This window comes from Grampus griseus (assembly GCF_964374135.1).
Source record: "Grampus griseus genome assembly, chromosome: 2".
Lineage (NCBI taxonomy): Eukaryota > Metazoa > Chordata > Mammalia > Artiodactyla > Delphinidae > Grampus > Grampus griseus.
In genome coordinates, this window is record NC_139018.1 from 174,537,807 (window position 1) to 174,551,663 (window position 13,857).

Here is a 13,857-nt window from a genome sequence, read left to right on the forward strand (position 1 = left end):
ATCACTGCTGGTGGGAGTGCAAAATGGCGCCGTCACTTTGGAAGACAGTTCAGCAGTTTCTTACAAAACTAAACATACTCTTACCATAAGATCCAGCAATCATACTCTTTGATATCCAAATGAGTTGAAAACTTATGCCCACGCAAAAACCTGCAATGGATGTTTATAGCAGTTTAATTCACAATTGCCAAAACTTGGAAGCAAGCAAGATGACCTTCAGTGAGCAAATGGATAAACTGGTCCATCCAGACAAGGACGATTATTTAGTGGTAAAAAGAAGTGAGTTATCAAGCCATGAAAATACATGGGGGAAACTTAAATGCATATTACTAACTGAAAGAAGCCAATCTGAAAAGGCTATATGCTGTACGATTCTAACAATATGACATTCTGGAAAAGACCAAAACTCTGGAGACAGTAAAAATATCAGTGGTTGCCAAGGGAAGGGGTGGGGGGAAGAGGCAGGGATGAAGAGGCAGAGCACAGAGGGTTTTTGTTTTCTGTTCGGTTTTTTTTTTTTTGGGGCCGCGCTCCACGGCACATGGGATCTTAGTTCCTCGACCGAGGATCGAACCTGCACCCCCTGCAGTGCAAGTGTGGAGTGTCAACCACTGGACCGCCAGGGAAGTCCCCACAGAGGGTTTTCAGGGCAGTGAAACTACTCTGTATGATGTTACAATGATGGATACACGTCATTATACATTTGTCAAAATCCAGAGAATGTACGACACCAAGAGTGAACCCAAATATAAATGATGGGCCCTGAGGGATGACAACTTGTCAACTGTAATGAACATGCCATCGGTGGGGTACGCTGATGATGGGGGAGGCTGTGTGGCGGGGGGGGTTAGGGGAAGTCTCTGCACTTCCTGTTCAATTTTGCTGTGACCCTAAAACTGCTCTAAAAAGTAAAGTCTAAAAAAAAAGCATACCATATATATATATATATATATATATATACACACGACATGTGTATTATATAATATACATAAGTTATATTTAAAGACTTGAGTAACATATCTTTTCTTTTAAAGTCTCACGTTGGCTTATTTAGAAGCAAACAGGCATTTCCCCCCTTAGTGATGGGACAGCAGGTCCGCTCCAGATTTCAGCCTCTTTTTTGGGGTGGACCCCAGCTGGCAATGCAGGGCTGGGCTCCCACAGACCCGCATCCCTAACTTCAGAGGAAAGGCACTAAGAAGAGTGAGGGAAAGGCCGCCTTCGGGAGAGAAACGGGGAGTTCCTGCTTGTGAAGATGCCAGATGAAGCCGGGAGGACCCAGCAGACCCTTCCTCTGGCTGAAACCCTGTGCCTCTCCCTCAAAGACCTGTTTGGCCACCACTAGTCCTAAAGGAACAGAACAGTCATGAGACTTCTAGTTGGAGGCCACCTGAGAGGCGTGGTCCCAGGGCTGGTGAGGAGACAGAAACCCTAAGAGGGGAGTGACCGGCCAGGTCCCCCAGACGGAAGGCAACTAGCACCTGGGGCTCGTGGCAAAGGGGATGCAGCCACTGTTTCTAGCTACTTTGACCCCAGGGACATTCCAAGGGGAATAACAATCACTGGTATTTTTAGCTTTAAGCATCATCACATATCATGTACCAATGTATCATATCAGCCCAGGCTAGGTCTCCCTTCTGTGGCGGGGTTCGGACGGGGTGCAGTGGAGGTGGAGAGTGGGGAAGGAGGGCTGTGGTTGCCATGCCAACAGCACCACGGCAGCTAGCTCCCATCAGGACCGCCTCTTCCATCCTGTCTCTTCCACGCCCCAAAGCACCTGGGCCACCTCCTCCTACTTTATCAAGATAGCCCCGGGGTCCTTTCTTGGGCTCCTGACTCAATTTAGGATATAAACCTTGGAGATTAAAATGGGGGACTTTCCTCTTCAACCAATTACGTGACTATGAGATGAATTAACACCATAGGTCTCCCTAGAGGTCTGAGCGAAAGTTGAGGTGTGGGTGACTGACCCTAAATATATGAAGTAGCAATTACATCTGCGCGCGCACGCACACACACACACACACACACACACACAGAAATGCAGCAGGAGTTACTTCCCCAAATGAAACAAGTTTCTCCCTGCTGCTCAGAAATTGCAATGAGGCTTAATACGTGTAGGCAATTCCTCACCTGATTAATAGATACAAAAGACAGGTATTTATGGGCAGCAGGTATAGCAGGAGAATAAGTAGAAGCATATACAGGTTCCTATAGAGCAAAGCAAGAGGATTAGAGGTGAAAAGAGAAGATTTATCACAGCGGGGTGGGGAAGGGGGAGGGACAAAAACAAGGATTTCTCTCACAGAAAGTTAATTTACTCATTGCAATTTCAATTCGCTTCCCAAAAGAGTCCGTCCTACTTATTTTTTTAGAATGCTAACAGAAATCCCCACATAAGCACAGTAAATAGACCCAAGTCAGCTCTGTGCAGTAACTGAGTTACTGGCAAGATTACTGCAGTTTACAGAAGATATTCCGTGACATACAGGGGAACCCTGACTTCCATGGACCGTTTTAACATCGAATATAAAATATCTTCTTCAACGTCTTTCAAGTTTTTTCATTCTACGGTTGAAACAAAATTTCAGGAAACAGGATAGCGCTCCACTCTGGATCAAGGTGGCATCTTGCCTCGGGATAAGAAAACCAAACAGAGAGGGGCACCAAGGGGAACCGTCGGGGATGAGAGTTACACGTGGCGAGGAGATCTATGCGAGAGTCAGGCTTACCCAGAGCAGATTAGAAACGGCATTATCATCTGTCAATGCTCCTTCTTCCTACAGGTTAAAACAAATAGGAGACACTGCAGAGGGCTGGAAGGGTAGGATCGGGTTACGGTGTCACAGTCATCTTCGAGAACTCTGTGCTGGGTTCCAGGAAAAGCATGCACATGCCCACACGGTCGGGTGGCACAAACACCAAGTGAACTCATCACTCGTCAGTGGGATAATAATCTTTAACTTGGGGGTCATACCAACAGCCTTCCTGGCCCTCTTAGCCTGGTTCCTTCAACTGACTTCACGCTCTTGAATTGGGATTTCGAATTTCAATGACAGAGCCAATCAGGACACGAATGTGGCGGACTGATCTTCCTAGAATTTTCAAGGACTTGTTCTGGGGACAGCACAGACCTTAGCTTGAGTCACTGACCTGACACGCTGATGGAAGCAGAGCCAGATATCAAATCCTGGTCTGTGACTCAGCTGTGGACTCGGGGCTGTAACCACAAACTCTATACAGGGTTTTTATTTCCTGAAAAAGTCTGAAACACTGATGATTATCTTGACCCAAGGGCACAGGAGTCACGTCTCTGCCTTAAATACTGAAGATGCCAAAATGGGGCTGGAATTTTAACTAATGATTTGGTGCAAATACATAACTGCAATTTAGTTGAAACAGAGAGACTCCTGCCAAAGGCCTTTTCTTTCCAACTTGGCTTCATTTCATGTCTCTCACTCTTGGGATGGGATGAGTTACTCTGAAGGAAACTGTCCACGTACCATGCTCCAGTGGACACATTCCCTGCACTACAAGCCTGGCCGTACCTACAGACCAATGGGCTTTGCCATCTTTAGAACTAATTCTGTGCACTACGAGGGCAAAAACGTGTAAGTCAGGTTAGCAATGCCCTAAACCACGGACAGGAGGAGGGAAGAGGCACGGCGAGAGGGACCCAAGCTGTTCGTCGTAGGAAACGGCAGGGTCCGCCAGGTAAACGATTAGCACTGTTAAGCTCCAAATCGTCAATCCTGATTTCGGGGGGATAAATTTGGAAAGCAAGGAACTGATGTTAAGTGACATCAGCTCTTGAGACATGACTGATCTTTCAGAAGGGCAAGGAAAACGCTAACTAACCTAAAATCTAACCTCAAATCTATTCATGGACCAAAAGAGTATTTTCTTCCATATAGGACCCCCGGTGAGATGCGGGTTAGAGCACCGAAACTTTGTTTTGTTTTGGGACAAACCCTTTGACAGAAACAAAAACTGTTTTAGATTTTCAAGGCATCCTTTACATCATTTTTTTTAACGTGGCCGCATGACAATCTCTAATTACGCGTGTGGCTCGCATTATATTTTTACTGGACAGCATGGATTTTCACAGGGGAAGTGATTTATATAGAGGGCGGTCTCCATCTCCTGCTTCCTCCGCTTCTCCACAGGCTGTAACTCGTGGGACCCTGCTCACTGCACACAAAAGCTCGAGGAGGCCAAAGGGTGAAATGTTTCATAACCACGAATATGTGCATTTGATGAACTCAGAAACTGTGCAGGAAGTGATGAGCTGACTGTAAATCTAGTCCCTTGTCCCTTGGTGCAAAAGATGGAAGGTTCCAGAGCCTGTGCCCCTAGCAAGTCTAGCTCCAGCCCAGGCAGCAAGCTCCCATCTGCATGGAGCACGCGTCATGAATGTCCTTCCTTCTCCAGAGAAGCGTCTGGACACCCAGCAAGCCCTGGCCGTGTCTCTAGCACCCCCCCCCCCACCAGCTGCCCCGGGGGACTGTCTTAAGGCAGATCAGGTTCACCGCGGCTCTCCTGCTTCATCTGAGCTGGCGAAGGCGTGGCTGAAATACACGGCCTGCCCTTGGGAAACACAAAGCTAAGGGCTTGTCAGAGGCCGTGGGAAAACCACCCGACCCCAACAGAACGTGCGATTTCCCAATGCCTGCTACAAAAACTGAAAACAGGTGGGCTTATTTTAACTTCAAAGAGCTTATTGTCTTGGGCTGAAGTGAACTAGGTCACTCAGCAGGAGAGTGACGGTGAGTTCACTGCTGGTGCAGAACCCGCCGCATCCGTGAGCCCAAGACACCACTTCCCACTCAAGCCAGGGGCAACCGCAGTCACCTCCTCCCATCTCTCGCCTCCTGAGAACCTCTGCCTAGTGTTAAGGCCATTCTGTTCTCACCCGCTACTCCCAGCCTCTGGGCTACCCAGCCTCGGATGATCTCTGTCTCCAAAGTGGGTAGAGCACTGAAATCGATTCCACTGATCACGAGGGCTCTACCTGGCTTTGTGTTTTGTAGCTTTACTTTTCACCGTGCCGTGCGGGACCTGCTAGGGAAGGTTTCTTTGCATCTTTTGACATGACCAAGAATGAGGCGCTGAAGTTATGTGTGAACCAATGATTTCAAATCAGGTTTTTAAATAGTTTGTGGGCAATGGGGATCAGTGATTTGAGGGACAGAGTTTTCTTTCACTTCCGGGTCTCATTCTGGAAACCCAAATTTCCTACATGGGTGCTGTAATATCCAATTAGATTTGAGAACTTTACAAATGGTTGAGCTTTAACTGTCTTTAGTCATTATCTTTAACGTCATGTCTGTCTCAAAAAAGAGAATTCAAATTGCTGTTTCAGCTTAACCTATGAAAACACAGGGGTGCCACAGGAAACAGTGTCAGAACTCTCTCCTCGCAGCCCTGTGGACACACCTCCTCTTAATGTAAGTTTCTGAGCGCCTGAAGGTCACGTTCATCATTTCTGTCTTCCACGGATGCGTATTAAATTGTTTTAGATTAGAAGGGGTCCAGGTGATCATCTGGTTGTAAGTATTTTGTTTTCCTTTTTGTTTGAAGACTTTTGATCCTAGAAGCTGGCCAGTGGGGGTGTGTTACAGCGTCTACTTTGCCCCCAGCCAGCAGGTGCATTGGCAATCACCGGGCCATGCAGTGGGCAAGTCACCTTCTGCTTTCAAAGTGTGCACTGACTGGTCAAAGCTGGTCATCATTACTAGTAATTTAACAATTACATTTGCCTATGAAGAAATGCTTGCCCGTATCAACAACAGCGTATTACTTTTCTCGAAACTTGTAACGTACTTTGCCGCACCTTCTCAATAAAAGGCTTACCTGCTCATCATGAAACATGTCTTCAATTATGAAATAAGTCCTCACCGACCACAAGCATGTCCTTCTCTTGTATACTCCTGTTTTCAACCTCGGCACAGGACATTCAAGCCCATATTTTATATGCAACTTAGAAACGGTTAGCGGTCAATGACAGTTTTTCATTCTAAAGACTCTGATAACATTGTAAAGTCAGACTTCATTTAAGAAGGTCTGAAACCCAAGTAGAAGTGCACACTTCCAAATTTAGGAACTTGCTTGCTGCTGCATTAGGTACGTGGTGCTGTTCACAGTTCTAGAACATCTCAGGACTTTACCTGGTGATCCACTGAAGCCGCTGTGGGACAGGCTTTAAGTGTGGACCCTCGTGGCAAGCCAGTGCTATGCTGCCCAGGGTAGTAACCAGCTAGGTTATGCATGCTCGCCTGGTGGATGCACGTCCAAGCGTGATGTTAGTTAGAATGATTTTCCCGTGCACGGACAATGTTACCTCCTTCTTGAGCGACTGTCCCGCTTCTTGGATGTGCACGCTGCCGGTGACGGACGCTTTGCCATACTCCTGCCTCCTGTTACGTCTGTTTCTCCAGTCTTCCTCGCCTCTCTTCTTCAACAGTGCTAATCTAAGGGGAAGACACGCCGACCAAAAAGAGTTCAGCACCAGCCCTTCCCGGTACCAGAACCACGGTTTAAGTCACCCAGAAGCCTTTGCCCAAGAAGTGACCACAGCTGCCTAATTTGAATGAATGTCACTTATTCTGAAGAAAGTCTGTCTGGAAAAATAGTACAGATGACTATATTATGTAGATTATTATATTTTCTAAGATGGCCCCAACAGTCTTAAAATCGGATTGAAATGCAAAGCTGAAAACTGACTTTCCCAGATAAAAGAGGCAACATCATTCTACCAAAGGAATATCTCTGTTTTTTTCCTTGCCTTTGGGCTGAGAGCAGGAAGGAAAATAAAAGTAAACGTCCCCAGAGAAAAATGTGTTCGAGCGATCCCTCCTGGTCACTTGATGAATTCACATTTAATGACTAAAGCTGGATAGCAGAAATGGGTTTAAACATCTAAAGCTATTGACAATCTCTGAATATCACATGTTTTAATTACAGGTAAAAGATGATGTTAAGACGCCCTGTATTCTAAGTCCTGTTCTTTTCTTCCAAATGAACTTGGTCTTTCCAGTCTGCCTTCTTAATACAGAAACTTCTCTAGAAATCCATTTTAAAGATTATCATTTCAACTTTCCTCAGGGGAAAGCTATATACAGAAGCAGAATCTAATTAACTGAGGTTTTTACCTAACCTACTTTAGCTCAACTATGGTGTGACTTGATAAAAAGCTGCTTGGATGTTAAAATCTATGAAAGGCTATTCTCATGGACATGAGGCTCTTTCAGTCTCGGGCATTTAAGTTGGACAAACCCAGGAAAGATAAAAGGCACAAAAGTGGTGATCATTAAACTCGTTTGAGCTGATGCTCAAACCATTTAAACATTAGGGAAAACAACGACTGGACTCCTTTCCCTTACGGTGAGTCTGCTGGGCTGGGCCTTTTAAACATTCATTAATGCGTGTCCATAAAGAGTGTATTTTGAGCGACACATCAGCGCTCATTTGGCTGTTAACTCCTGTCAGGTAACCTGGTCTCCGTTCCTTACTGGTCACAGTGGGAACTGAACTAGACGGTTTCTAAGGGCCCCTCTACCGAGTGTCCTGACTCCATTAAATATCTGAATTGGAGATGGGATGAAATATATCATACTCCACGATAAAGGTTTAGCTAAGCAAATAAGAAAACAGATTTTGCAGTAAATATGACTCCATGTGCATCTACAAATCCATACAGAATCATACTGTATATCTGGATTTGCTCAGTCAAATAATGGAAAGCAAGCTATAAAGAACTCCCCAAGGAGTTCAAGGGGGGCAAGGGCTTCAAACTCTGGACCTCTCCCCTTTCCCGACCTCTTCCTTTTCCTTCCCTTCCCTTCTGCTATGTGACAGCAGATAAGACCCAACATTCACTCCACAAAGCTGGTATAAGGCCGCCTCATTTACCTGTGATATTGTGATGTATAGTAAATATATACTTGGTCTTTGCCCCCTTTCCTGGCACAGAGCTCCTACAACTGCTGGAATTTCCTGAATGATGAGAGTGGTAATGCTGTCTTATGTGGATGAGGTGACTTTTGGAAGCATCTAAGTGTGGGCTTGTTGCCAGGAGAACCAACCCTGTGATTAGAGGGTTGGAACTTTCAGTGCCCGCCCCCCCCCCCCCCGCCCCGACCTCCAGGGCGGAGGAAGGGGCTGGAGATTAACTACATCATTGGCCATTGGTGATTCAGCTCAATCAGGCCTATGTAATGAAGCCTCCATAAAAGAGCCAAAAGGACAGGTTCCGAGAGTTCTTGGGATGGCAGACAGGCGGAGGTCTGGGGAGGGTGGTGCACCTCGTGAGGGCATGAAACGCCACACCATCTCCTCACACCTCGCCTGTGCGTCTCTTCCATCTGGCTGTGCCTTAGTTACCTTCTTTGATAATAAACTTGAAGTCTAGTAAATAAATATATTTCTCTGAGTTCTGTGAGCCACTCTAGCAAAGTAATTGAGTCCAAGGAGGAGGTTGTTGGAACCTCCAGTCTGTAGCCGGTTGGTAGGTCAGAAGCACAGGTGACAGCCTGGACTTGTCACTGGTGTCTGCAGAAAGGGGGAGGGGCGGTGTTGTGGGACAGGGCGTTTACCCTGTGGGGTCTGATGCTGTCTCCGGGTAGACAGCAGCAGAACTGGGTGGAACTGTAGGACACCCAGCTGGTGTCAGACAATGGCTTGATGGTGAGGGAAAAAATCCACACTGGAAACTAGAGTCAGAATCTTATGTCTAAGACCCTCCTTGCTCTCATTTAGCCCCGAAGTCTATAATCTATGACGTTTGGCAGTACTCTGCATCTACAAGGGCTGGTTCATGTACTTGGAAACAGATTCTAATTTCCTTTAAGGATTTCCATCTAAATGCCAGACTATATAAAGACTACGATTTATCTTTCCTCCAATTATTCTGAGTGAGTCAGTTTTATTCTAACAGGAAAAAATAATCAAATAAAATCAAATCATGAAAAGAAATCATGAGTATTTGCACGCTGCAGTAGAGCTGTCAAAGCGTCTATAAAGGAGACTTCCAAAAGGTAAGCATGCCAGCACCACCCAAATGAAGATGTATTTCCAATTCCTCATCTTGTGAACATGGACATTCATCTCATGGATACTCTCCTTACCGCTCAGAACCAGCTCTGACTTCACCCTTGACCTAGACCAGTAGTTATTCATCTTGGCTACCTTACCTTTGTAATCAGATTAGAGTCCAAGTGATTTCAGAGAAATTAAAAAAATCAAATGCAGCCTCAGAAGTTGCGTTTATGAAAAAGAATGCACTACGGTCTTTAAGGGCATTCTCAAAAATAAGGTCCCAAACGTCTGAAGCCATGCCAACATCATCTAAATAATCACGTGGCTACCCTGGTGGCTGCGCAGAGGAATGGAAAACTGATTTAGAAAAAGGCCAAGTATGGATCTGTAATCGCTCTGTAGTCCACCGCATACCCACTCTGCTGACCTGCTCAGCAACCTCTAAGAAACTGGATATTGTTCCGAATGAGACAGGGGTGCACACACAGGCCAAGGATGTCACTGACCCAGGTCACCTGCATGTCACTGGGGCAGGGAGCTCTGGTTCCAACCCCGGCACATGCTGGCTTGTTTCACCAGTTGTGTGGAAGCTGACCAGGCACGTTTTCGCTCTCATGTGTTAGGAACTGCACTGTAATTCTGGCTTTTTTATATATTTCCCCCCTCTCCTGGGACAGCCTTCAAAGAATTCCTCCATTCCAACAGCCTGAAATCTTGCTATTAGATACGCTGGCAGGGTCATCCTCAGGAACTTCCAAAGACTACAGAGTAGCCAAAATAATACGGAAGAGGCAGTGCTTCAGTGGAGCCCACCTGGTATTAGGCCCAGCCGGAGCCCGCAGAGTGCAAGTGACGGAAAACAAGCAACACGCACTGAAACATACATGTATTATTCCTGTCCGCTTAGATTTCCGGCCTGGTGTTGAACAAGCTGAGGAGGGCGGGTGCCTTCTCTCCTGCGATCTCATGACGCTCCTGAGTCCCTGCAGACCACCATGCACTGCAGAGGGCTGGGGTGGGTCGGGGGCAAGCGTCTGGCCCTGCACCTACCATAAATTACTGCCTATGCAACTCAAACAGCTGTCGGCACTTTTAACGTCCACCAAGTCCAAGTGCTATTTGCAGGGCTGGGATGTTGAGCGCCTGGGCATCTGCTTAGTCTGAGGCTGAGAACCCGTGAGTTATTCACCCCAAGGCCTGGCCGGGGCCACCGTGATGGGTGCTTGCCAGGCCACTGGGGAACCGGCTCTGCCTCCAGCCACAGCCCATGCTTTCCCAGCAGGGAACACTGGCCCGAGGCGGGCTGTGTCAGCAGCAGTGCTCTGACAGCCCTGCTCCACTGCAACAGGTTTTGCAGGCTCACGGCAGCCAGGGCTGGGTCAGAGCACGGGCCGGCAAACCGAGTGCCTCTAAGACGCAGTACTCTTTTCTCCTCCCTCCTTTAAAAATGCCCCCTCATTTCAGAGAATCGCGGACACCACACAGATAAGGCTGAACAGCACGGGTTAGTCCTTAGATCAGATCTTGGCCTTGGCTGGTTTATAGGCTGCAGGAGTGAACTAATATGTCTTTTATATGAGGTCAAATCAAAGCTCAGAAAAGGAGGCAGCAAAGGAAGGACACCTCTGTCCGTAATGCCAACACAAATCCGGGGCCCTCCAGTGGCTGAAATCTCTGGGCCGCAAGGTAAGAACCTCGAGTCTGACTGGGTGGAAGGTGGGGCTCGCGGGGAACACAGGGGGACCCCAGCCAGGCCCTATAAGGCAGGAGTCTGCAGGCTCAGCCAGAGGCATGGGCGGCCTCTTCAACATTCCTGGGAGTTCAATACATCCTTACGCTCCATCAAGTTCCCGGTGGAAGGACGGCTCTTCTGCCTTTTTTAGTCATCTTCTCCCCCCGAAAATGAAAACACAGAGCAGTTGTTTCAGTAACGGTGGAAAAAAGATTTCTAAAAGCCTGATAAACTTCTAAAGAGGTGTCAAAGGTTTTATCCCTAAATAACACAAAATATATTCGATTTACCATGGTTTTCAAAGACGTGTCCCACAAGGGACAATTTAAACCCAAACCACGTAGGCAGTTATGAAACAGTGGTTTTATTAATCCAATGGGAAAAGCAGAACATATCCTTAACTTGATGTTAGTTATGATCCAAACTTGGCGCTCAAGATGTCAGAAAAGATGAAAGAAAAGGACCTTTTAGATATGTTTCCCCGACCGTCAAACATGTTCTAACATAGGAAGGTATGGAGGATTTCCTCTAATTTCTCAGTTGCTACCCTTTCATAAGTCTTAGTTTATATCTACGAAATGGGGATAGTATTGCCTCCTTCGAAGGGCTGTCTTCAGCCCTCAATAAGGTCACACAGGGGAAATGCCTTGGGCAGCCTAGGAGCCTCGGTGGTCCTCGGTACGCAGGACTTAAGATGCTCAAGTCCTGAGCCGGAAAGAGACAGACGCACAAGATCAAGGAAGGCAGAGCCACATCCTCAGGCTGCAGCTGCTTAGAAGAAACGATGAAGGAAATTGACAAAGTCCCGTCACTACTTCTGAAGAGTCTGAAACATGGAAGTGAAATTTGAAACAAGTGATGTGAAGAACACGTGAGTTGAGGAAATTAGTACAGGAGGAGGGTGCGCTCTTCGAGCACTGCTGTCCAGTTAGAAGTTCTGCCCTCTAACCGATGTCCCCCTGTGAGCACACGCGTCAGCTGCTGAAACGCTGACCTGAACACACGGCAGCCTTGTCACGTGTACTGAGGGGAAGAGTGGATGACCAGCCCCTGGGGGTGGTCCTGTTGGCCACGTGGCCCCAGAGGCCACTGGAATTCAACCTCTCCTTCCACGTAATGAGGCGGTCAGAGGAATTAGAATAAGGTTTAAAAGTTCTGTTTTATGTCATCTCAAAATAGGAAAGCCCAAATGAATATAAGAAGAGCATTCTTATTTTTAATGGTCAAGCTTCATTATTTTATTTTAACAGAAGGGAGTAATAGAGACCCCCGCCCTTGGGGAAAAGCTATCGCACATGGCCCGTAAAGATATACAGCTTTAGCAAAGTACAAATAAAAGTACCATCAACATAAGGCGGGGGGGGGGGGTAAGATCTCTGGCAATATATTTTGTTTTGGCATAATTTATTACAAACATAAATGCTAAATAAAGTGTCCCTCCTCCTTTGTTAAAGGTACAGTTTGACAATTAAACTGAATAGCTGAAGATTTAAGAAGCATTCTCATGATCATGCTTCTGGACACGATGGGACCAGCAGCCCGTTGGATCTGTGAGAAGCGCTACCTCCCACCAGCCAGGAGGTCCGTGTGTACGCGGTCGGCTTTGAACACCCTTCCAGGCAGCTCACAGCAACCTTACAGCCACCCTTCATCTCCTCAGACACCTACAAAGCCCGGGTTAGGGAGATGCACCTCTACCACATCTCGCGTTTTTTAAAAATTACAATTTTACAGCAGGATTAAAACTGTTTCCAGAAAGAGAGAAACTAAAATTCACTAAAAACAGGCAAGTGAACCAAGAATGACTGCATAGCAGATAGGACATCTGATGAAGTTTTTTTGTCTAACAGACAGAATGTACCCCAAGATGGGGAATCTCTTTAAAAGCCTTTGAGAGAAGGGGTATATTATTATTTTCTACTGGAATTTTACCCCAAGGATGTTTTCTGATGGGTAAAGCATCAGAACTTGTGTATAAGTGGATACTTACCATTATTTCCCTTAAATGGTACCTCGTCCTTCTCACCTAACCAGTTATCAATAGTTGGGTCTCTGGAGGGTGTGGAGAAGAAAAGGGAACCTCCTACACTGTTGGTGGGAATGTAAACTGCTGCAGCCACTGTGGAGAACAGCATGCAGGCTCCTCAAAAAACTAAAAATAGAGCTACCTTATGATCCTGCAATCCCACTCCTGGGCATATATCCAGAGAAAACTATAATTCGAAAAGATACATGCACCCCTATGTTCACAGCAGCAGTATTCACAGTAGCCAAGACATGGAAACAACCTAAGTGTCCATCGACAGATGAATGGATAAAGAAGATGTGGTACACATACACAGTGGAATATTACTCAGCCACGAACAAGAATGAAATAACGCCATTTGCAGCAACATGGTTGCGGCTAGACATCATCATACTAAGTGAAGTAGGTCAGACAAAGAAAGACAAATATTATATGATATCACTTATACGTGGAACCTAAAAAATAATCCAATGAGTTCATTTACAAAACTGACTCATAGAAAACAAACTTATGGTTGTCAAAGGGGAAAAGTGGGGGGGAGGGATAAATTAGAAGTATGGGATTAACATACACACACTACTATATATAAGATAAACAAACCCTACTGTACAGCACAGGGAACTATATTGTACATCTTATAATAACCTATAATGGAAAAGAATCTGAAAAAAATGTACATGTAACTGAATCACTTTGCTGTACACCTAAAACTAACACAATATTGTAAATCAACTATACTTCAATTTAAAAAAAAAAGTGAGGTATCTGGGATCGAACCCTCTTTGAGCCAGTTTCTGTGGAGAAGACTTCATTCCAGAATGGGCCAAACTGCTTCCCTGATCCAAGTGTCACTCCCTGTATTTAGCTCCTCCCCTTTGGCCCCAACACCCACGCCTCCTCAGGCTGGCCAGTGCCGCTCAGAGCAAGAAAACTCCTGAACAGTGGAGGTGCTAAGGAGGGATCAGCGTGGGCGGAACCATACTTCTGCCAATCAAACTGGGAAATTCACGAGAACATTCCGGATCCAGTCCTCCTGTCACTCACATCCTCCGCTAAAGGCTAA

General features: G+C 46.2%; 1 protein-coding gene across 3 annotated transcripts in view; it reads right to left on the reverse strand.

Moving 5' to 3' along the window:
• SVIL (supervillin) overlaps positions 1 to 13,857 on the reverse strand; it is a 150,282-nt gene that overhangs the window by 42,345 nt on the left and 94,080 nt on the right. The window contains exons 17-19 of one of the 3 annotated variants that reach the window (XM_082647726.1): positions 6,341 to 6,470; positions 2,733 to 2,780; positions 2,134 to 2,211 (exon numbers count right to left, since the gene is read on the reverse strand). In XM_082647726.1, the coding sequence (XP_082503852.1) occupies positions 2,134 to 2,211; positions 2,733 to 2,780; positions 6,341 to 6,470 (256 nt within the window). The remainder of the gene's footprint in view (positions 1 to 2,133; positions 2,212 to 2,732; positions 2,781 to 6,340; positions 6,471 to 13,857) is intronic. The other 2 variants (XM_082647727.1, XM_082647728.1) reach the window with 2 other exon arrangements.